The 26142-nt window shown below is 36.9% G+C and overlaps 1 protein-coding gene across 3 annotated transcripts in view; it reads left to right on the top strand.

The window, feature by feature from the left end:
- Window positions 1-8732, top strand: part of Mdfic (MyoD family inhibitor domain containing) — an 86849-nt gene extending 78117 nt beyond the window's left edge. For 2 of the 3 annotated variants that reach the window (XM_027389933.2, XM_027389932.2), the window contains exon 5: window positions 1466-3973. In XM_027389933.2, coding sequence (XP_027245734.1) covers window positions 1466-1713 — 248 coding nt within the window. In that variant the 3' untranslated portion in view covers window positions 1714-3973. Of the gene's footprint in view, window positions 1-1465 lie in introns of all 3 variants that reach the window. The other variant, XM_027389934.2, reaches the window with a different exon arrangement.
- Window positions 8733-26142: the final 17410 nt, after the last annotated feature.

The following is a 26142-nucleotide window of genomic DNA, read 5'->3' as shown; positions in this document are numbered from 1 at the left end:
TTGAGTATCACAGTCAGCTCTGGAGTTTATCTTCTGAGTGTTCTGACCCATCTCCTTCATGACATTATTTCAGGTGCCCTCCAAATACTCCACTGAAGAGAAACTGACCTCTTCCTTGGTCTGGGAAACTGACACTGGGATGCCAGTGATAGGTTTGTGGAAGTAAAATGTTCCTGTTGGCTTTTTCTCAGCAGAAACACTTGTAACACTAGTGATGGAATAGTTCTGTCAGGTCACAGCTACTGGTAGAATAGCACCATTGCAGAGCAAGGAGTACTTTTTTCTATGACAGCAAGGCCAACCATTTAGCAAACTTTTTGTGTTTGGAAATTCCCTGTATCCTTTGGTTTTCCCAGAATTGGCTGATACTCTACTGAAGATTTTTGATGGAGCTTAGGGTAGAACACTAGTCCAGCAATCATGAAATTGTGGACTTGTTCCCCGGTACAGTACAAATCACATTGTACAAAACATGTAAACAAACTAATCAGCATAAAATCCATAGAATAACCCGAAGTGTGTACTATAAAAAGTATAAATATCCTGGATCTTGGGCAGATGTCTCAAATATTAGTCATATGGTTCTATTACATACGTTAAGGAATTGATAAATTGTTTCCACCAATGAATCCTTCAAACTGTCCCAAATTTTTAAAGAAATCATTTTGTGGTATATATAATAAATATAGTATGTGACTTTTGGGTTTATTTTTCCTATCAGTTTATGAAATACAGTGCTATTTAGAAAGGCATAAAGAAATGGTAGAGATTAAACTACTTTGTCACCAAAGGAAGGGGTAAAGCCATTATGTCATTTTTGGTGTTTACTATCCCTCTTGTTAGAAGTACATAAAACGGGTAATTATAGTTGGACCCAACTAGAGAGTCTTACTGTTTCTCTTAAAATGTTTTTGTAACATAAAAAGAAAAATGAAAGTGAGTTGATTGGAAAAGAAAACATGCAGATTGTAGTTTAATGGACTCTAGTTTAAATATTGAATTAATGATTCATATGTCTAATATTTTCATGTATTTTCTTTCCAGTTTTGAAGCCTATGTGTGGAACAAATGAACACATTTTCTATTTTAGAAATTTATTTCAGCAGAGTGTTACCAAGAACAGTAGGTTGTAGGAACAATTGGTAAAACACACAGAAGCATAATACCTGGGACCAAGAGCCAAGACACAGTGGGTCAGAGTGATAATCCAACACACATGCACAGCCATGCACACAATCACAGCTCACTTTTCTAGCCCAGCATCTACATCTAGAGGTCACTCCTCTAGAATATAACTTGAGCTCTTTGTTGAACATCTAGCTCACAATCAACAACAGAAGTCTAGGACTGTGTATCATTTGAGCTGTAACTTGGACCAGATTTTTTTTCCCAGTTTCTGGATGATGTATGTATTTTGTGTTCCTTCTCTCTCCACTATGTGCTATCCTCTGGCCTGTGAATGAAGACTGTTGTGTCCACTGTATCCTGGCCTGCTTGTTCTGTGAATTCCTGACCCTCTGCAATATTGTCCTGGGACAAGCTTCATGTGGCATCTGCACTTCCGAAGCCTGCTGCTGCTGCTGTGGCGACGAGATGGGCAATGACTGCAACTGCCCTTGTGACATGGACTGTGGCATCATGGATGCCTGTTGTGAATCCTCGGACTGTTTAGAAATCTGTATGGAATGCTGTGGCATCTGTTTTCCTTCATAAAGATTTACCTTTTGTTTGTATTAAAACTGGAGACAATTTTACAATATTTCTTGTAGGGGAAAGAAAAACACATGGTAAGATTCTCATGAAGCAACTCAGTGTTTGCACTGTTAACTCATTATTTTTAAGTAATTTCTGAAATTCTTTTTCTTTCACTTGATCTATGTGGTTTAATATGTGAAGTTTTGACTAACTGGTTTTTTTTTGAAGCTTCTTCGTAGATGATAATAATTGGAAGACATTTTGACACACTCAGCCAACAAGGTTGTATGTCTTCTATCTGTTTCTCCTTATCATTCTCAGCAGCTCTTTGCCCTAAACACAACATCGCTCTGTAGGTATTTAAACCAGATCACTTATCTTTGATATGTATCTATTAGAGGTTAAAAAGTGAACATTCCTTATTCTAAGTAAGTACACACCTTGGGCAGAGCTACAAACAGATGTGGGACTTTCCATGTTGGTTTCTTCTGTGTGCTTTCCACCTCCAGTGTTGTACCCAGAGAGCACTGAGTGAGGTCACTGTGCTCTCTCTCAGAGAAGCATTCAGTGTAGGGAAGCTGTAAAGACTGGAGTTGGAATGGGAGCTGTAAAGAGTGAAGCAGAAGGCATGCTGGCGTCAGAACTGGAAAGGAAAGAGGCCAGAAGAACAAATAGAAGAGAAGAACGGGTTTTTGAGGAAAGCTTGAAGGAGGATGTCGCACTGTGAATGCCTTAGGATGAGCTACTTCAATTTAGGAAAAAGTTTAAGGTCGGTGGCCCAAGCTGCCTGTGTTCTGAACAAGTAAAAAGAATGTGCCTTCACTGCACATTTCTACAACACAGCTTTCTTAAAACTATAAAATCGAAACTCATGCAAATATGCACTTTCCTACACATAATTTAAGTGTTATAAATTTTAATGAAAACATAATACCTTGTTAACATAACTATATTTTACCAAAAATGTAGAACACTTTTTAACAACTTTCATTTAAATTAGTTTTTTTTTTTTAGGTTAAAAAAAAATCCCAGTATTCTGATTTGGGGTTTTTCCAAAGCTTGCTTATATTTAAAAGATTGGATTCTTTCTGTGGGGGTGTTTAAGGGGGTTCTATTTATTTTGGTTGACTTGTAGCCACAGTCTTGTATTTCCCAAGCTTGTACATCCTGGATCCACGACAGGGGAGCTCAGATGTCCAGCATCACCACCAGGTATCAGTATTCCAATTGTGTGTTGAATTATGCCAATTTGTCAGGTTATAAAGACACTAAAAGTGTATAGAAGTATGTCTGTGGCAAGACTAACTATATAGTGATGAAGTCAGCTCATAGGAAAGAAAGCGAGCGGTTGGTTTTACACACACCCTCCTATGATTTTTGTTTTCTCTTCAAATTTATAATTTGGTTACATTGACTAATTCTTTGTAGGCTCTTGAAAGAATATTTGGTTTAGGGGTTCTTTCCAGTTCCAGATGAAAACAATGCATTGTTAGGAAGCTTTTAGCCAAGCTAGACCTGTAGGCCTTTAGGAGACCTGAGCTTTTGTTTTGTTTTGTGTTCACATGAGGAAAGAGAATGCCCATTTTTCCACTGAGAGTAACCTAGCTTATAATTAAATTATTATTTAAAATATTCTTTGAAAAAGGAATGCAAGTGAATCTCCCTTCTAGTGCAATTTATGCATGCATTCACTTTAAAATGTTGGTTTAAATACGATGCTAATATACAACTGCCTTCTTCATTTGTTATGCCAACTATAATGGGAACCTTAATATTTCCTATACCCATCGTTAGATTGTGCTTATGCCATAGGATGAAGAAAAGCATCTGTTTGTAGATAAGCCTCCTAATGATTATTAGAATATTTGACTCATTATACTGTAAAATTGTTTAACCGATACGTTTGTCTGATGCTCGAATATACCCTGCTATGATTTGCAATGAAAATGTTAGTGATTTGAAATGTTTTTCCATAATACAGAGCATTGGTGAATACCAGAATTTAATTTCCATACTTGTACACATAGGACTTTTCTTCAGCTGTCTACTCCAGGCAAGCCATTCCTTAAGGCATCTTGTATAATTCAAAAGAAAAATAGGCAAATGTGAAACAGTTTCAATATATTTTAGGATTCTGGTATGTAGTGTTTTGTTGAATCCTATGGCTGTCAAGACTAATTGCTATAGTTTACAGTTAGACATTTCATCACTTTTAAATATTTTCAAACTGGAGCTGTATTATCTTGGATATTGTAAAATTAAAAAAATTAATTCTTTATTGTGCTCCAAGACCCTTTTGTACGTAATTAATATGTTAGTTGTCTTATGTTTAAATTATTTCAATGATAATGTAAAACCTGAAGAATTTCTTTACCCTTTCATATCTCTTTCTGAAAAATTTCTTAGTCTCTCTTTCCCAACCTCTCTATGTAAACTTCAAGGCTCGTGCCCAGTAATGAACTGAGAAAGCTATGGGATATTTTATCCACAAGTCATCGCTGCCCTGCTATCAAAATACAGTGTTCTTTTGAATATTCACAGCATGTAAAATATAAGCTTATTTTCCCTGCTCTTCCTCCACCATCCTTCTCCCTTCCTTATCTTCTCCATTCTCTCTTCCTGCCACCTTTCTCCCTCCCTCTTCCCATTCTTCCCTCCCTGGTTTCTTTCTTTTTTTGAGATAAGATTTCATCCAGTAAACCAAGTTTGGCTTGCACTTCACTATATAGCCCACTGTAATGTCAAAGCCAAATAAGTCCCCCTCCTCAGCCTCCCAAGTGCTGGAATTAGTCCTGAATGACCCCCTAGTATTTACTGTTTCAGTAGACTGATTTCATTTATTCATCTAAGGAATTCATTTTAATTTATGAAACTAAAGAAGCTATTGTGTATATGCTGGCACCGAATGGCAAACGTGAGTTTTCCAAGTTACAAAATTGGGTATTATCTTTAATGAATTTTATGCAAAACTCCATTGTCAGAAGTCTTTCTACCTAAGACAACTATGGCAAATATTTGGAGATGTTTTGGAGTTGGGATTTAACAGAAACAGTGGTGTAAAATATTCATGAGAATTTTTTTTCCATACAATGCATCTTGACTGCCCCCTCCCCTTCGTCCCCTCCTATCAGTACCTCTCCCAAATAGCTGTGTGTCTCTACAGTATAACAACTTTCCTCATCTAAACAGTAGGTGTTATCTGAACAGATCAAAGAGTGGCCAAGACAATCCATGCAATAACTTTCCATTCTCTATCCATAAAATCTCTATGCTAAAGTTCTATACACCAGACATCCCTGTCTAACAAACATGGCTCCAGCCAAGGAAGTGTACGGCTTGCTTTCTGCAGTTCTACTTAGTGGTTAGGTTTATCCGTATTCCTAATCAATCATTTACTAATATTACTAATATAAAATTAATATTTAATAATATATTAATAACACTGCTAAGATAATTTTTAATTTAACACTTCAAAAACCTTCCTCCTTTTCAATTACTTGTGAATTATAGGTCCACAGGATTGCTTCATCTAATCTGAGAGACAATAAGATTTCATCAAATTTTATTTTTCTCCTTCTCTTACACTAATGCAGTAGCATGCAATTTTTTTTGAAACAATGGTTAATATATTGCTAGGGTTTCCTTCACATCTACTTATGTTTTCAACCAAGTGCTTGTTATTGCTGGGGACTCCTTGCAGTGTTCATCTCTGTGAGTGTTTTTGTATGTGTGTGATTTGGTACTAGGTATCCCAAGGAAATGACATGATGCTCAGGAAGTTTCAACCCAAGGAAGAAGCTTGACATCTCTGAGGAAGACATTAACTCCTCAGAGAGGCTTCGTTAATGATTAACTATTTAAGATTATTTTTAGAGGCTTGGTTTAAAATTTTAAAAAGTTATGGGAACAATGGCATTGTGGTACAGCCCTAATATGGAAGTTGGTTTAGCAGAAATGATCACTGGTTACTAAATTTACCATGTACCTTACCACTGCAAAATTCCCAGTGAACAGTGGAAGAACCTTTTACTTTAAAATATCCATGTCTCTGGGGCTTAATGCTGAGCGCACTTCTTGCTCTTTCAGAGCACCCATGTTCAAAAGGATCTAGGATTGGTTATTAGCACTCACACCAGGATACTAACAACCACCTTTGTGACTCCAGTTCTAGGGGATCTGACACCCTCTTCTGGCCTCCATTGTATGCACATGGTTCACGGAAACTCATGAAGCCTCTCTCCCTCATAAATAAATAAATTTTTTTAAAAAATAAGGTCTGATGTCTGAACATACTTCCTATAAGATCAAATTTTAGCGACAACAGCAGCTAATCTGGAGGTGAAGGTCAAATCATGACCAGACCCCAACTAAAATCCAGAATCCTTCAGGGCAAAGACCTGTCCCACACTGTTCTTATCATACTGGGACAGCATATTTTCCACAGAGGCCACAACTAAAACTCAGAGGCAGCCAGTTGTCAGATAAGGAGTCCCATGTCTCCCAGTTGGACAGTAGCTCACATTTCTAGTTCTGTTGTTTGTGCGTTGTTTCCATCTTGGATGCTCCCCTTACTCTATTTGATAAGTACAAACCCAGATTCATTTATCTGGCTGTGAAGAAATCATTTTATGAAACCTGTCTTTTGACACATTAGCCACCTTCAGCTAAAGATGCATCTGTGAAGACAAAGAAAAGTATAGCTCTACAATTAGGTATTTACTACCAGACAGCCCCGTTTGTGAAATTTAGTTGAGAAAGAATTTATTCTTTGAAACAGAATAGGGAAAAAGCAAATTCAAACACAGAAATTCTAAGTTGAACTTGAAAAATCGAAACAGTTCTTAAGTTCTGTCTGATGCATAAAGGGCTAGAAGCAAAGGAATTACATTCCAAAGCCAAGAAAGAGGGTGGACAAAAGCATCCGAGCCACTTGACATAGTTCACAGCCTTTTCCAAAGGAATAAAAGTCTGTTGAGCAGGGAACCAAAAGATCTCATTATAGGATGAAGCCAAGCCATATTAAAGCTTGTGCACTAGTAACTATGTCTAAAAACAGCCTGCTGTTTTATATTGAACCAATACATTTCTTAACTTGGTAGGTTGCAGTGTAAAGATGTACAGAGCCTGTCTGCTGGATGCTATGCCAATTACAGATGTGGCGGAGTAGTGTCAAACACCTCCAAACAGTACTGAAAGCAATCTTAGAGTGAAACAAAAGAGGGTTTGAAATGTCACCTCAAAACCTGGAAAGCACAGTTCATCATGTGTCTGACTCTTAGAGTTTTAAAATCTCCTTTATTATATAATTTAATGTTGCCGTCATAGGATCCCTCAATCAGAGTGCACAGTTCTTTCAAGGACATGAATAGTGCCCGAGAGATACAGAGAATATCTTAGAAGTAACACTTTCAGGTGACAAGTCCTCTCTGATCAGCTCCACAGAAAGTGTGTTTTATCAGCATCAGGGTAAGGGACAAGTGAAATATCCCACAATACTGACTACATTAAATTTTGTTAGATCATCAGAAAGAATAATTAGACATATTTACACAATTACCTTTTAGTAAACTGTTATGTGAGTTTAACTATATAGCATAGATTCTGGAGGGGAAAAGTACATAAAATTGCAATCTAAAAGCAATTTAGCTACTGAGGACATTATTTCTTTTTATCTAATTATTCACAAATTAATGAGCAAAATTAAATTCCAATCAGTGAAGAAAATGAAGCAATGGGGAGAAACAGAAACACAGATTACTTAAAGCAAAGATATGCAATGCATTTCTTTTATTCAAACTTGGTGCTTAAAAAAAGAACAAATCCATCATCTTGGAATTTGACTTGTAGCTTGACATTCAAAATAATCTGAGTAGAATTTTCAGTGAGGTAAGCACAAAAGTAGTTCAAGTTGTGTCACTCTCAATTACTGCACTCAGGTGGTGTACCCATTAAAATTCCCACTTGTGGGTTCCGCTCGCTATGCAAATGGGGTCATTACCTGGAGAATTTAATTGGTTATGACACTGGGAGTAGGACTTTTCCTTTCAAAATAAACCCACTTACACATATTTTCACTAGAAATTTGATTGCTATATAGACTTCAGATTATTTTGCTTTATAAATATTTACTGAAGTTAGCCTCTTCTTATTTATTCATTCTGAACAATTCAAGATGGACCTACATTACTTTGATGTAGTTTTATTTGTTGGTGTGCAAGGTGGGCATGAAAAGGATCTTTGTAACTAATTGCTTATCAAAGCACTATAGGAGGATTTGTATCTTTCAGTCCACCAATTATATGTGGGTATGTTACACTACAGATGTTTTCATCATGTGATTATAACATTCTCTCATGGCAGTTTATTATATTTATTTTGAAAGGCTCATTTTTCCCTCCATGTGACATTTTAAAGCAGTGTACAGTTGAATCTTAACTTGTCCTCTTAGATGAATTTATAAACACACAAACACATGCCCCACAGTTTTGCTGAGGCTAGTAGCATTTATAGGATCTTTATATTTACTGATAGAACATAATGAGGACATTAAGGTCTTTGTCACAGTCAGTCTTGGAGACACTTCCATTATCTTGAAAGTCTCCTGGATATAGTGTGAACAAACAACAGATTGCTATCAAAGGCACGGGGCTCTGTACACATTAAGGGGTTTTCATTGATTCAAGAGATTCCTCCCAGAGAAAACTCACTATGTAACAAGATAGTGATAATGCCTGAATTTACAATGAACCCTGAAATCATAGTGTAGTCTAGGGGATGGAATATTAAACTGAGCATCCCGGAATGTAGATCCAGGCAGTGACTCTAATAGCAGTTCCCAAGGTGAAATGAAAGCAAGAGCATAGTTGCTGTGTTTATGGGCTGGCTAATCTTAGGGAGGCACTACCAGTTCCCTGAGACAGGGCCTATGCAGACTAAATTTGTACTATTAGACCAAGTTGTATATCTGCAAAGAGCCTATCACCAGTCTATACAGACATAAAGAGAATAAGTTGCTTTTATTGTAAAAAAAAAAAAAAGATCATTCTAAAACCACAGGCAAAAAAATAACTCCAAGGATATAAAATGGTGAGTACTACAAATTCATAGCTGGACTGTTGCACAGGATTTTTAACATCTGTAACGATGGGAAATTTCCCATAGAATATCAAATATGGATCCAAGTCTCTAACACTCATTTTCTATGATATTTCTAATTGTGCCCGGAGGATAAGAAGGAGTTGGCGCATCCAATAAATATAATCATTTACATGCACGGAGCTCCCTTTGAAGTTAATAGAACCTATGGAAAGAGGAGTTATGCATGGCAGAAACGAAGTTCAACGTGAATCTCGTTCTTTCTTTTTAACATGCAGTGGTATTGCCAACACATTTGGATTTCCTCACCGCTTATCTTTCCTTTGTGTGTGATGTTTCAGTTGGAGTTAGTGAAGTGCTCCATGTGTTAAGTGAAGATAGTCCAAAGACAGGACGTGATGATTGGCAAGTGCATACCCAGGGACCAGCTTTGTGAGATAGCATCCAGAAGTGATAGGGCCTGACATTTGTAGAGCTTGTTAAGCTTTTCAAAAGAAAACCAAATCCATTTTCTTATTTGATCTTCTCGACACTACAGTTCTTCCAGAATATACATTTTTCCACCTCCATTTTACAGATGAAAAACTGGGACATAAAACTAGACTTTCCTTCCCAAAACAATGCCTTCTCTACTGATAAAGCAAGAATACTTAATTGATATTCTTGGGTCATGTCTTTCTATCAGCCCATGTCTTAGGAAATCTCACACATTGTTTAGTAGAATAAACAGATTTAATCACTACTCTTCTGCTTCAACCTAGGAGGGTGACATGAAATCCTACTTGTCATGGTTCTTATCTTCCATCTTTCCTGATTTGAATGGTTAAACTGGCTTAATCTCAGCAATATATAAAATCAACCATTTAGAGTGCTTAACTGTCATTGCATGTACTAACCCTTCACTGACTCAGTCAGCATAGCATAGATTACTGACTGGGGTTTATTATCAATGCCTTTTATACCAGTCAAGTGTCATTCATCCTCTAGTTACCTTCTATATCTCTTTAACACCTCTGCCTCTTTTTGTTTGTTTGTTTGTTTTGTTTTTCGAGACAGGGTTTCTCTGAGTAGCTTTGGAGCCTATCCTGGCACTCACTCTGGAGACCAGGCTGGCCTCGAACTCATACAGATCTGCCTGCCTCTACCTTGAGTACTGGGATTAAAGGCGTGTACCACTAATGCCTGGTCACCTCTGCCTCTTTTATGTGCTTTGCTTTCTGGGCATTGGTGGATGACTGACATTGGTAGAAACCAAAAAGGGGAAGAAAGGCATTGTTTTTAACTCATATCCTTTCTGATAGGCAGTGGTTGGCCTCCCCAAAACATAAGCCTTCTGCCCAGGGCTTCTCCTTGTGTGGATTCCTGATATCTCCTCCTCCCTCTCCAGGCTTTGGAACTAATCATTTCTGATTGGTTGGTTTCTAACACTCCGGTCCCTTTGCTCATGCTCTTACAACTGATTGTTCTTCTCCAAACAGCCTTCTATAAAACTCCCTTCACTTAAGACCTCTGAGTGAGCTATCCATTTCCTGACAGTGTCCTGACTAATGAGGTTGTAAGTTTGTGTGTGTAGAAAACAACAGGTCTGAATCCAGTCGTTTTATTGTGTATTTCTAAATTTCTTTCAAAACATTAATACTGGGAATCCCTTGCCTGTTTGTGTGTCTTTATCATGGACTGCTGGTCAAATATTCTAAAACAAGTGTAACACTGGACACTCCAGATAGTTCCTCAACAATTTTTTTAAATAATCACCCTTCTTTCACACTGTCATTTAATTCTATTAAAAATTGGTTCGAGAAAGCAAAAAACGAGCATCACTGCTCAGAATGGTCCAGTTTACATCTAGGTTTACAAAGAAAGTGGCAGTATCCCTGACTGTCATGGAGTTTTACTTTTCCCCCACAATCTGAAATAATTCTGCATCAGCACTCATAAACAGATTTATAGCAGAAATCCTAGTCTAGAAATGAATCATATCACAAGTATCTATTTGAGGGTATTTAAATAAGCTTACCAATGGCAATAAAAACAACTTATATGTGTTTGCCTTCAGTAATTATAGCACTTTTGAACTAAAATAGTTCTATTACCAGGCTTGGGTATCAGTTCACTCATAGACAGGTAAACTGTAATAGTTTTATTGCCATCTCATTTATTCACAAAGTTAGTTAAGGCACATCTATTGATCATCTTTGTAAGTCCCCTTGAAACAAAAACGTGGCATAATAGCACTGAATATTTACACTGGGGACACAGAGACAGTGATTCCCCAGGTCATTGGCTAAGAAGCCTAGCCTACTTGGCAAGGTTCTATGCCAATAAGACACCGTCTCAAAAACACTGTGGATTGTGCTTGAGAAATGACAGCAGATGCTGTCCTCTGCCTCCAGACACACGAATACACAGATGCGCACACGACCCTCCTTTGCTTATGGTGTTTGCCAACAAGTTCTGAGTTTAGAGAAAGTGAATAAGAATTAATAGAGAGAGGAGTAGAATGTCCATGACAGCAGAGGGGTGAGAGTGACAGGCCCCTTCTGATAACCTGGATCTTTTGCCAAAAGAGGGAATAACTCTACTGGGATGTGGAGAAAGTTCATAGTCATCAATTTATTCTGAAATCGTGACAAGTGGTCAGGATGGAGAAGGACTAGAGGTGAGAACCCTAGCTGAGCCACACTAGGCAAGACTGGAAATGCTTTTTGGAAATGTTTGGACTCCTTCCTGCAGGGCACATGAAGCCTCTGAGGATGTTAAATGAGGATAGCATCAAGGAATAGGTGGAGGACTGGAGGTGATGAAGCACAACTTGGAAACATTGCGCATTGATTTACTTATCCAAATGATGGTGAAAACCTGTGCCAAGACTTTGCAAGGACATGTGCAGGGCAGAGGGACTTTAATTAAGCCCATTTGAAAATCCTGATAACAGAAAGCATGCCCCCAGGTGAATAGATTTGTTAAGCATGTCCTGTATTCTCATATGAGCTATATGAATGTGAAATTAAATCAAGTTCATCAAAGTTTGAAAGAACATTCCTGTTTCAAAACACACAAAAAAGCTATGTTTCTCCGAACACGATGTTGGATTTGAAGGTTCTTACAACTTTCCTTACAGGAATAATCACCCATATTAGGAACTTTTGCCAAAATTCCTATAAGTTTGTATGGTAACCATGGCTGCACATATGGTGGTCTGGTAGTTGATCTTAAGAGACAAATTGGGATGAAATATTCCCATTCTCTAATCTACTAATGCTCCCTATATGCCAAAGAGCAGGGGTGGGGTGAGATTAAAGATAGGGTACATGCTAGATGCTAGATGCTAGATGCGTAGAAATGGGGTCAAGGTGATAGAAGTGAAAGGAAGAAAATGTGACATGGACAAAGACATCCAGAGGGCCTGGCGGAGAAGAGATGCTCAAGCATCAGCTGTTGGTCTTTAAGAATACACTATGAAAATTTACATGCTCAAAATCTGACACAGACTAAGCAGCTTACAAAAGGGATGCATATTAACAGGAAAGGTCTCTGCTGGGTTACTCCTACCTCTAGCTTGACCTCTGAAAACTAAATCAGCTGATTACTAACCATTCCTTTACTAGTGACTCATTAATTGGCTAAGTGAATAATTCTCTAACCAGTGCACTGAGTAAATCCAGTTCCAGGCACCAGTTTTAGGTATTCGATGACTCTAATCTCTGCTTGGCCTGCTTGGCAGCAATAAAACTAGTGAATAAAGTTTCCAAAGCTATATTCTTGCCAATCATTGTCTTTTTGCACCACCTGATTCAAATTCCCAATTGGAGATGTTCCAATTTGGTGTTGTTCTGAGATGCTGTTTACTGCCCTGGAGAGGTACCTAACTTGCATTGAGCTCTAGGTGTCATATGTTATTTTTCCATAATCCTAATAAAACACCCCAAACCCATTTTAAGTATTTAATTTTCACAGATAATTATAAAGGAGACATTGAAAGACTCATTTGGCTTTTTCTTAATTAATTAACTTCAAATGTAAATATCTAAATTTGAGTTGCAAATACCTAAGGACTTTTAAGGAAGTCTTTGGAGAACAAGAATAATAAAGGCAAAAAAAAAAAAAAAAAAAGGGAAGCTATCAGATGGAAAGAAAGCCACTTGGTGGGTTTTTTGAGGGAGAGGGGAATGTCAGGGGTTGTTTCTACTGAGAGAAGTACTTAAAGGGAGCCAATGAAGATCCCCTGGCTGAAACTCAATTTATCTGGAAACTAGGTCATCAAGTAGGAACTGGCAGCTTATTTGTTCATGCAAATACGTATTTTGAAATAATTATTGAAAGTATCAGTAGCCAGGCAACAGGAATTACTGCTGTCTGAAAACTGTAACATGGAAAGCTACAAGCAGTAGACACTTAAAAGGTTTGGTGTTTGGATCCCATCAGTGCCTTTGTTTTGAGTGAGCATGCCTTAAATTAGAAGGCACGTGTTGAGTCTTTGAATTTATTAGGAAGTCAAAAGGGTGCCATTCATTTTTTAAACAAAACATGTTTTAGGTGCTTAGAGCTGAAATACAATAAATTATGTTGAAGTGTATAGATGGTGTCCATATTTAGGTTATTGCAAAAACTATCCACTTTTAAGAGTTCCCAGCTTATTGTTGGCATTTTAATGATTTCTTCTCTTAAAGAAGAGCATTCATCTGGGATAAATGACTGTTTCCATGAGAGCAAAAGTTAATATTTAATAAGAGAAAACATTTCACTTTTATGCTTTCTTAAGTTTCAGCAGGCATGTGATTTTGAAAAGCATCAAAATGCCTGAATATCTTTGAAATATAAAGGTTACTGTTTCTTTTTCGTCCTGTATTCATTAAAAAATTTTTTTCCATTGTTTGTAAGTTGGCAAGCTGTCTGCAAAAAGTTTTCTAAATGAAAAAAACATGGTGGGATAATGCATTGTGTAATTGCATTGCAGGTTTGCATTAATAAAGTATAATACTTGTAAGTTTTACAACTAGAGGTAGCACTGTGGTTGTCATATATTACAGTACACTCAATTTGATTGTTACAGAGTAGACATCTGCCAGAAACATTTCAGTTTAGCATGATGAATTTACCTTACCCTGTCAAGAATCACATTACAATGCCAAAGTGTTGCTTTGAATATATGTTGAAAAACAGAAATAAATTTGTTGAGGTAGGGTTTCAAATCCCCTCAGGATCTTGTCATTACTGGTATTGTGGCGTGGCACATGTAAGCTCAAGTTACTCTGTGGGGGATTTACCAACAGTGAATGTCACTGATTGAATCAGGACAGCTAAAGAAAAGATATTGTTGACTGTGGGTGCTACAAGAGTTTATCAGCATTGCGGCAAGGAATCTGGCATGCTTGCCGCACATAAAAGCATAAGGATATTTGAGCATAATCTCTTTCCAAGCCACTCAAGCATTCTCAAGAGAAGTTTGCTTATTGGAAGAGCCCCCCCACACCTTTTATTTTCATAGAAAGTTACTACTGCTAACAGTAACTTTGCATGAAAGGTGTACGGTTGCCATATTTACCTCAAAATTTAAATGACAGCCTTCACTCACCGCAAGAAAACTCATACATGGGTGTTTGAAGTATAATGTTATAAGAAGACAGCAAGCCAGGCATGCAACAGGTAGAGCGGTGAACTCACTATAGCCTGACTTGGAAACGCCAGGATATTTTACTTCAATCTCTTGAAAGGCCTGTGAATTCTATTAGAAATTTGCTGCACACATTTTCCGGTATAGACATGGCCACATGATAGGCTTCTTATATCCATAGCAACTTTGAAAGTCTAAGATGAGGAATAAAGACTACTGCCTTAATAATACCATAGGGGCACAGCCACAGAGGCAAGATTGTGAACCAGGTTCACAGTTTAACTACCATAAAAATTAGCTGCCACTTTCATTTGGGAAACATGGCAGATAAAAGTGGTTTCAAAATTCCACCATTGCATTAATGTAGATATCATACAGATATATTAAATTTTTCCTTCTCAACACCATGCACAAAGAAAGTAGTAAAAGTATTATGTTTGCATGCAACAGATTTGATGTATAGTCTGGGAAATATATGAAATGTTATTTTTTTAAGGAGTTGGCTTATGAAAAGTCATATTTGAGGGAGTGTGGAATCAATTCTCAGAGAGAGTTAATGGTCCAGGAATTCCTACAAGGTAATGGGAGAAACCTGTATATGTGTGAACATATACATAAAAGTATGAAATATTAATATCTTACACTAAACTTTATCAAGAGAGAAGAAAAAGCATGCTATCCCAGTTTATGTTTGCAATGTGTCAGTATTATTCACTTACTTTAAAAGTTATGCTTATAACATTTTCTAACTTGCATTTTGAATCTTCTTTCCACTTTACTAGACAAAATTCCCTTAATCCTGGATGAGCTAAGTCTGTATGTGCACACATGTATGTGTGTATCTTTGTTTCATTGTAACCACCTAAATCACCCCAGGACCCTCCCTGGATAGCAGATATGAAGAAAGTTTGCTGGTATTTCTGTAGAAACATATGAGTATAATACTGGTGTTGGAAATCTCGTTCTTTCTTCCCGTGACATGAAAGCTGTGTGAGAATGGCTCAGTTATGCATAGAACATGGAGTGATAGAGAGCGGATTAAAAGAATTCATACTGTGCTCAGCGAATATTGTCAGAGGCCATTGGTAGTGTATTCGGGAGAAAAAAAAATCCACAGAACATCAAATTGTAGCACAATAGACTAGCAAGTACTGTGAGGCAGCACTGAAGGCACACTACACTCAGGAAGAAAATAGGTTTTTATTAGAGTTCTGGCAGATCCCTTTTCTTAGGAATTTAGAAATTTGGGACAGCATAACAATCTGCTATCTCTCCAACATATCATCTTTATTAAGATGGGGAAGGATTTCAAATCATCATTTCAAATCATCTCCATTTGCTCAATATTGTCTGGCAAAAGGATCTAGCTGTCTAAATCAAAACTGTTCCCTCTGAAGATGCCTCAATGGTCAAGCGTGTTGATTTTCTTATTTGTGAGAAGTTCAAAGACTTTTGGCAGCTGATTACCACTACTCATGGAATTTTGGCTTCCCAATCAGGTAAAATATGAGAAGCTAAAAATCCCGATGCTCAGCAGCTTTCTTGAGTAACAAACCCGGAGCACCAAGGTTCTCCAAGAGGAATGACAGTTCATAAAACATTTCTAACAGAGAGTGACATGTAAATCATCTGACATTCATAGGTACTTGTTAACTTTATGTGTTCAAAAATTCTGAGAGAATAAGTTTGAAATGGTGAACAAATTAATTTTGAAAATACAAGTCTAACCATGGCAGTTTTGGGGAAATTTAGCAGGAGTCACTCATGGAACGTTTTCCTTTTTCACATTACTGACATGTCTGAACTTGGACCTGTGTGTCTTCTGGGTTAGCTCTTTCTTTGCATTCTGCCCGTGGATGTTTTTCTTTATATAACTTCTGGCTTTTCTTCTGTTTTAAAGCACCATTTTCATGAATATCTTTTCACATCTCCAAAATTACTTAAGTATTGTCTCCTCACCCCAACACTGCCTTTTCTACACTTGTGTCCAGTGCCTCCTAACTGGACATCCCTAGAACACCTCAGTTCAGTTTGATATATGCCTTTGAAGAGGTCATTTCCTTCAAAGCATTGGGAAGACAAGAAAAACTAAGTTGGTCCTGGAACTTAAGACACTGTAGACTGGCTGGGAGGTGTGGTGCACACCTTTAATCCCAGTAATCTGGAGCCAGAGGCAGGTGAATTTCTGTGAGTTCAAGGCTAGCCTGGTCTACAGTGTGTTAGCACAGGCTGTAAAACTACACAGAGAAACTCTGCCTCAAAAAACAAACAGCAAACAAACAAACAAACAAAAAACAAAAAAGAAAAGAAAACCCAAAGAAACAAACAAACAAAAAAAGACACTGTAGACTTAAGGGAATAAATAATAAATAAATCTTTTTAGGGTTTTTGTTAGATTTATTCATTTTATTTATATGTATATTTTGAACATACATGTGTGTGCTTGGTGTCCACAAAAGTCAGAAGAGGACATCAGATTCTCTAGTCAGAGTTCTGGGTGGCTGTCAATCACCACATGGATACTGGGAATTCAGTGGGCCATCAGCAAGAGCAACAAGTGTTCTGAACCTCTGAGCCATCTATCTATCCAGCACACATGAATACATCTTCAAGAGATTTGGTGAGATTACTTGGAGGAACTTGAAAACGGTTGAGGATTGCAGCAATATGAGAGTTGGATAAAACAAGAATTAGGATGGAAATGTTATCTAAGTGAGTCTTCAAGTGATTTGAGATAAAACAAGAGAAGAAAGACTGTCCTTCAGACAGAAGTAATGGCATTTACAAATCTGTGACATGGCAGAGATCACAGAATGTGGTGAGAGTAGAGAATACTGAACATGTTCTGGCTGAGAAACAGCTCTACAAGAATGGCAGGTTGGGAGGAGAGAATAAAACCATAAGTTGGGCCTACACAGGTCACTGGTTGCTTTTGCTTTGTATTTTGCTATTATTTTTAATGCCATATAATTGATATTTCATTCTGTGTGATAATTTAGAGCTGGAAGTGAGGCTAGAGAGGTCATTTATGTAACAACGGTGGAAGATACTAGAAAAGAGGAAGATATTAGGGGAAAAGTTAAGGCTGCACCTATATCAAGGGAAGTTGAGTGTCCAGCATCAGAGGCTAACATGATTGTGACAATGAATGAGGTTAGGAGGAAGTGACTGTGGGGTAGGAAGCAGACAATCCCTAGATAAGCTAAGGTCAAAGGGAAGGGACTTGATAAGAGAAACAGAGTACAAAGGTAAAAGTGTATCCAAGTTGATTTTTGTTTTGTGTTATTTTTATCTTGGAGATCTTGCTTGTGATAATGGCATCAGACAAGATAAGGAAAATTAGTAAGATAAACAGTACTAGGAACAACCGTGTGAATAGGGCTGGGAGAGATGGCTTAGTGGGTAAAGTGCTTGCTCACAAGCATGAGGCCCTATGTTAAAATTCCTACAGTCCATAAAAGAAGCTAGTGCAGTGGTGTCCTTCCATATCCTCAGCACTGTGGATCCCCAGAGCTCAGTGAGAATCCAGCCTAGGAAACTGGTGAGCCCTACCTACATTCATTGAAAGATCCTATGTAGAAAGAAAGATAGAGTGAAAGAGGAAGATATCCAAATTTGATCTCCGGCTACCATAGGCACATACCGTCCTAAACACATGCAAGAATGGCCAATTTAGCACCACTTGGATATGCAGTATGGGCTTGCTTTGAGGTGAGGAATAAGAAAAAGTCCAACATTAGAATACCAAACTTGAGATATTTGAGGATTATTTTAGCATTGGATAGTGCTGCTATCAAAGAAGACTTTTAACTAATGACTCACATTTAGTTTATGTGGCAGGGATATTGTCATGAACTGAGGAAACAGGGAACAAGAGACAGTGCCACATGGTAGTATGGCATGAGTATGAAATAGGAAGTGTGCAAATCAGCCAGTAAATGCTCAACAAATGAATATTTGCTAGAGAAGTAGAATATACCCAAGAAGCAGCAGCACAATAGAACCCAAGATGAACTACAGACCAAATCAAATGACAGACCTAGTTAACAAATACACAGGATATATTGAAGGATTTATTAAACTTATATTACTTTGAAGAAAAATCAGGATGTAATAGTTAGCTAGATGCTCCCAAATTTCTACTAGAAAGTGGGCTTTACAAAAGAAGCACTCAGACTATAAAATATCTCCATTTATACCAAGGAATGTTCAATGATTTACATTGCAGTCCTCAAAGAACAATTCCTCATAAACTCCTAAATCTGAGATCTATTTATAATGAAGAATCCTTTCACAATGGAATAATCCCACTAAGGGGACTCGGTGGATAAGGTCCCTTTCTCCCAGGAAATACTACTAGTCTATTTGTGTAGAAATCCATTTGGCAAAGACATTTGACCAACTTACCTGTATTTATTTACTATTTACTTATATTTATTTGGTAGGTTTTCCCTTCCTATTCATTGCTTCCCTACCCCTAGCCTGGTTGTCTGGTCACCTCTCCTTCCCAAGAGATTAGTAATTTTCTACAACTGTCTGGTGTATAACCTCCCATAACTTTCTTTAAACATATATGTGGGTTTTTATATATATTAGCTTCAAAGTGGGTCTATATTTGTGTACATTCATCAAAATAAATGTGAATGTATTAAACATGTATAATCATGCATATTATTTATGAATTCATATGTTGTTTTAAAGCTTTCTTCCCATAATAATATTTATAAGATGTTTATCCACGTAATTCTTTCACAGTCACTTAAATGTCTTTTCAGTGTCAACTGGGAAGGATGTAAGAGCATATTTTCAAGTTAAATACTAGTCATGTATGCTAGCAGAAGACAAAAGCCTCATAATTAAGGACAAAACTAACAATAGTAGGATGGTCTAGGGTACTGGTTCTCAACCTGTGCATCTTGATCCCTCTGGGTGCCAAATAACCCTGTCACAGATTCACCAAGACCATCAGAAAACACAGATATTTACATTACAATTCATAACAGTAGCAAAATTGCAGTTATGAAGTAGCAACAAAAATAATTTTATGGTTGAGGGTCACCACAACATGAGAAAGTGTATTAAAGGGTCACAGCATTGGGAGTATGAGAATTTGTGTCATTTCCCTGACCTCAGATTCTTAGAAAGACAATCAAGTAATTCCTCCTATATATGCTAAATGTCCAGTTGCTTCCAGTTACAATTTACTTCTGTGCTGACAAGGGATAATCGACTTCTTGGATAATAAGGAAACATGGTCTGTGCTCCAGAAGGAGATGTCATCTCTGTCCAGTGATGGTCATTATGAAAACATTCTTATATATCATGAAATGTTGGAAAGTCAATGACTGGATAGCATTTGTTGTTGGCTTCCCTCTGGCTCTCATAATATGTGTCTTTGAGCCAATCGTGTCCCAAGTGACCTGAAACAATAATTTTCAATGAATAATGGGAGAAGAGCATATAAAAAATTGTGTTGGGAACAATGGAGGTTCTGGTAAGTTCTCTGCATTGTGTGGAATCTTCTTTGTATAAATGTAAATGAAGTCTCTGCTCTGTTTTCCTGCATAAGAAGAATTCAAACCTGCAACCTCACAGTCATTTTCAATGTGCTGTACTGATTCTATTTTCATTTGCAGAGTCACTGAGCTTGGTTTGTGTTGTTGTTGCTTTTATTTAATTTGATATTTTTGTGTTTGGCTTGGAATTTTTTGAGACAAAGTCTTACTAGCTTGGAACTCACTATGTAACCCAGACTGGCCTCAAATTCACAACCACCTTCCTACCTCAGCTTTATTATGTCTTTCCTCCTCCTCCTCCTCCTCCTCCTCCTCCTCCTCCTCCTCCTCCTCCTCCTCCTTCTCTCTCTCTCTCTCTCTCTCTCTCTCTCTCTCTCTCTCTCTCTCTCTCTCTCTCTCTCTCCTCTCTCTCCCTTCTGCACCATTCTTCTCTCTCTAAATGTGGTTTTCCACATTGCTGTGTGTTTGGAGTACAGGAATAAGTAGTTTCAAAGACTAGATTGACAATATGCAAGGGTATCATAATAAAAACAAACTTAAATAGAACTATGTAAATATATGGAGTATGATTCATCCATAAGGCTATATAAGACACCTAAAATTTAAAACTCACTCAGAGAATTTCCTTTCTATTTAGACAGAAGATTTATTGATTTTATGACACTATTGGTTATATATCCAACCTCAGAACTCTTATTCCCCAATACTTCAGTGAATTTAAGACACATATTAACATATTATTATCTGATATATAGGCCACAATTGCCCAGAATCCAAACTTTCCTAGAGCAGGAGACAAAAGGTGGTTCAAGGAAGGTGAGGATGAACATATTAGAGGCAGAAGGGAAAAACAGTCAGCAAGCTTAGTTTTAAAGTACAACAGCTTTTCAATACTAAAAGTGAAATATTATTTCTATTTGAGACAATCATAGCCATCTAAGATCCAGTACTTTAAGTAAGAAACAATACAGCTAGAATCCAATAAACATTCTTTTATCACTGATAACATTTTTTCTTTTAAGAAGAGAGTACAGTAACTCAAGATATAACATATAGCCTTTAATTTTCTATTGTTATTTATAAATGATGTAAAGCATAATTTTTAAAAAGGTTTCAAAGTTTGAATAAATTGTTAAGCACAATTAGTGAAGGACAATGCAATCAGACCTTGAAGGACTTTTTTTTCTAATACTGTGTGCTTTTCTCTCAGATTGTCACTTATTTGTAATGTGAAATATATATATATATATATATATATATATATATATATATATATGCTACATAGAAAGTTAGAGATAAATTAGAAAAACCCCAAAAATACATTCTTCAACAAACCTTTCCCTGAGATAAAAACCAAGAGTCTCTTCCCAGCTCTTTCAGGTGGTGTATAGCATGTACATATAAACACTACCCTTTCCAAGATGAGGCCAGTGAACAGGTTCTTCCTAACCTGAGATGCTTGAAAAAAGTGAACAGAAATGTAGGATTTTATAAGACTTACTGCTCAAGCTGCTTTTTTATGCCAAAACAATCTCACATTAGTGCTTGTAATCTTTGAAATGCATTCCCATTCAGATAATTCATTTTTCTAGACAGGTCTATGGCACAGATGTCTAAGAATCTACTGTTCAATTTCTCAGACCAGCATTCCTGGAAACATCTTCAAACTACTTATTTTTATTGGTGTGTATTAATTGGATCTCATGTAAAATGGTCACTTATAGCAAAGACATTGCATACTTTCATCATTTTTGCCCTCCTCCACAAAACAATTTTGAGGATAAACAGCATTTTCAAACCATTCTGTAAAACTTTATTAAAACTTTGCAAATAAAATAAACATCACACACAAAAGTTAACTGGATCCACATTCTATGTATCTCAGTGACCTTCTACACAGTTAGAAAAGTCATTCTAAAGCTGTGGAGCTGCATGTTGTTTGTTACACTGTTAAATATTTTGGCATGCACTCATCCACCTCCAAAAAATGAAAACTTTATGACAGTTCCAACCAGAAAAACCCTTGACCTTATATGCTCTTCCACAACTCACAGTCATTACTTGTTAGTGCTTCCACATCCCCTAACAGTTAGCCTTTCTTGGTGTAATTTCCACGTATTATATTGTATCCACGTGAGTCTTTGCTTACATATATTCATATTATTCACTAAATTCATCAGATAAGAGAGAACGTGAATATTTTTCTCTCTGAGATTGTGTGACCTCAACTAATACTATACTTTCTAAGTCTATTTTTCTTCTGGGGGGGGGAAATTACAGGTTTCAAGATCCTGTGGATTTTAATAAATATCAAATATAAAAAAGAATACTGTTAGAAGAATTGCTTGCGATCCTTATGTGTCCCAATGCTGGAACAAATGTATTCTCTACCACAACTTACATGTTCATTAGAATCTTTAACATACATAAAAAATCTTACTGAAGATATACTGTTAAGATAAAATGTTTTTAAGCAAAGTGTATTGTTAGAGGGTTACATTCTAAGAGAAAGAGACAATACTCATGGAGACATACTAGCATGTGATGGAAAATACTTTAAAAACAACAACCATAAAAATCAGCACACCAAATAAAACAAAAAGGTATCATCAACAAAAAACGAGGTCTAGGCTGGAGGGATGGCTTAACATTTAAGACCATGTACAGCTCTTGTAGAGAACTGGGGTTCAGTTCCCAGAATTCCAGATGGACAGATCACAGCCACCTATAACTCCAGCTCCAGAGGATCCAGCACTCTGTTCTGGCTTCTGAGGGCACCTGCAATAACATGAACATACTTCCTTACAGGCACACATAAACACACACAATCAGTACTTTTAATTAAGCATAATAAATGGAATAAGGACTGTTGTAGTGGAATGGTTTGTGATTGTCTTTCTCTTCCTCCCTCCCTCCCTCCCTTCCTCCCTCCCTCCCTCCCTCCCTCACTCCCTCCTTCCCTCCCTCCCTCTCTCCCTCTCCCCCTCCCTTCCTTCCTTCCTCCCTTCCTCCCTTCCTTTCTTTCTTATTTTTCTTTATGGTCAAGGAAGGTATTTCTGGTGGGTGAGCCTAAAAGAAGTGAGGGAAAGCTGCATTCTACTAACTAGGAGGAAAATTTTCCTTCCAGAGGGAAGGCAAGAGCAAAGACCTTGAAACATACCAATGGTTAAGATGGTTCAAAACCAGTTGAGATCCTTAAATGTTTGCAGCAAAATAAACATGGGGGGGAGACAGATTTTTTTTTTTTTTTTTTTTTTTTTCGAGACAGGGTTTTTCTGTGGCTTTGGAGGCTGTCCTGGAACTAGCTCTTGTAGACCAGGCTGGTCTCGAACTCACAGAGGTCCGCCTGCCTCTGCCTCCCGAGTGCTGGGATTAAAGGTGGTGGCGTGTGACACCACCACCCAGCGAGACAGAAATCTTTAATGATTGTTATGCCCTTCCATAGTTTCATTAGTAGATATTAAAAACAGATTGTCAAAACAACAATAACAAACTCCAAAGACAACTTACAATTTGATCACAAGCAATACATTGTAAACAAAACACTTTAAGAAAGTATTTTACACTTTCACATAGCTGTCTAAATCAATAGAGGAGTTAGTCTAATGTTTGTTTAGGGTTTCAATTTGTTGCATCTTTCAATTTGTTGTATCTTAGCTGGAATGTAGAAGAAAAATGCAGCTTCATGTGTTTACTTATGGAAAAGGAATGAACATTATAATAGTCTTTGGAAATGATGAGGTCAGGATAGATGGCTCAGAGGTTAGGAGCTGTTGCTGTTCTTCAAGTTCAATTGCCAGCATTCATACCATGAACTTAATTTTCAATGGGATAAGTTTTTAGTCAAAAAGTTAACAAAACCCAGAGTCTAGAATGTGAACAACAATGTACCAATGTTGGTTATTTGATTTTGACAAATACATCATAAAAGAGGTTAACTATGAGGCGATTTGCATAAGAAGCACACAGAAACATTAAGTTTGCAATCTTTGGCTTATTAAAACTTATCCTGTGTCAAAAATTTAAGATATTTGGTGTTCTTAATAATTATACAAAATAAAATTTGAGATAAATACTTAAGAATTACTACTCCAAAGATGGCAGCCATACAGAACTCTACCTTCTATATAAATCATTACTGATATTTCAGGTTTAAACACAATGAAGGAAATCATTGAGAAAAGAGTAATATATATTCACAAAAACTTTAAAGGCTGAGCGCAAAACACACAAAAACCCACTAAATTATGGAGAAAATGGCTAACTGGAAAAATGTCACAATAAATATTGAGAGCCAAAATATGTCCTTCATATAAGAAATAATTGCTTTTTATAAAAATGGTGACTATCTATTTTCATAAAAATATTCCTTCTTAGCTAGAGATTGTCTCCATAATCATCCTCCATCTGTCTCTCTCTGTCTCTCTGTCTCTCACTCACTATCTCCTCTCACTCTCTCCTTCTTCCTCTTTATCCCAAAAGCTAATTAATACTGAAGTGTGTTTTTATCTAATTGGTGACTGTAGGATACTGTCCATGCTTTGTTCTGTATTTCTTGTTTCTATATTTATGTTGTTAGGAAAAGCTTTGCAGAAATGTTTACAGGCCAAATATTTTTAAAGTTTTAAATTAATATAGTCAAAATAACTATAGATGTTTTTGATGCTTCCCCCAAGCACTTAGAACTTTGTCACACTTCCAGTATATTTTATGTAACATTTAGAAACATACAGTAATGGTTGTTAGTATATTTGTAAGGATCTGTGCTTATCAACACTTAATTTTTTAAACTAAGAATTATTTGATAAGTAAAAAAAAATGAAAAGCATTGGTTTAAATATATTTGTGTAATTCATATTGATTTAAGTTATTCTTGCCACCCTAGTCCTCTATTATTAAGACAAATCAAGAATTATTAATTTCTGATTGCACACAATTTGTAGGATTGGTCTGATAATTAGAATCACAGAAGAATTTGAGCTCAATTTTCTAATTACGTTCATTTTATTTCAGAGCAAGACACTAAATGAGAAGGTAATATTTAATTTTTAGGTTAGAATTTAGAATTTACACCCAGGCATTTTAACAGGTCTTTAATTTCTGATGTTCAAGATTTTTTAATAGGTTTTTAAGGAAAAATAAGGCTATATATATATGTGTGTGTGTGTGTGTGTGTGTGTGTGTGTGTGTATGTATATATGTATATGTATGTATAGGCAATATATATTACAGAATCTAGACCAACATCTTTTCCCTACATGCCATCAAACTCACCTGCAGAACAAAGTGGCAGCTTAAAAATGCTGGTTTACATTTTTTTTTTATCGGTTTTCCTTAATACATAACGTGGAGCCATCCTCCCCCAAATTTCAGCAACTTTGTGCTCCTTCTCACTTGTAGCTGTTTAAGAAGCCGTGCTTTAAGAGATCCTGAGTGAATGCTTTGGTTGGGCATTGTTCTATGCGTACTCGAAACTTTCTGACACACTGATGAATTAAATGGCCAATTTACTACCAGTGCCCTCAATTTGGGGTTCCTCTCACTAAAAGAACTGGGATGAGAAATCTGACAAAGTGCTGTACTGTTTGTCATTGAGCCTTGTGTCATTGTTTTTAGACATTTTCCCCCCACAGTAAACCAGAGGCCTAACAGAATTCTGCCCAAAATGGTCACATCCACAACAGTTATATTTGCTTTGTTTAAACATTAACAGTAAGTAGTGTCTCCATATTTTCATTCATTCTGAACGGCAAGCTGTTCTGTTTTTATCAGCGTTATCTATAGGTATGCGTGAGAAGCAATTCCTTCATATTGGAACTTCTCTTTTTCATGCTGAAAGCTGGCCCCAATTTTTTTGCTTTTCTTCCCATTGTTCTTCTATCTTTCACTTGGTCTTTGGTTGCTTTCACTTGGCTTTGCCAGGTATTCATCTCTTGATCTGAGAAGGCTGCCTCAAAATAGATTGCATTTAGGTCAGAAGTCACAGACTTCCTTTAAGTTAAGTTTGCTTTTCGGCTTTCTTACTAAGCCCATTGAACAGATGCTCCTGTCTGCTGTCGAGCAAGTTCGAGAACACTGCCGCAAAGAATTATTCGGAGGCTCCTCGGCACTTGCTTTTTCTCCTAAAACTGAAAACACTGAAATAGTTGAAGGGAAGGTGTTTTCTTTTTATTTCCGGACTGTTTGATCAATCTGTCTACGTTTGTGGAGACGTTAAAGTGG

The sequence above is a fragment of the Cricetulus griseus genome, assembly GCF_003668045.3.
Source record: "Cricetulus griseus strain 17A/GY chromosome 1 unlocalized genomic scaffold, alternate assembly CriGri-PICRH-1.0 chr1_0, whole genome shotgun sequence".
Lineage (NCBI taxonomy): Eukaryota > Metazoa > Chordata > Mammalia > Rodentia > Cricetidae > Cricetulus > Cricetulus griseus.
This window is presented reverse-complemented; position numbering and strand designations above follow the sequence as displayed.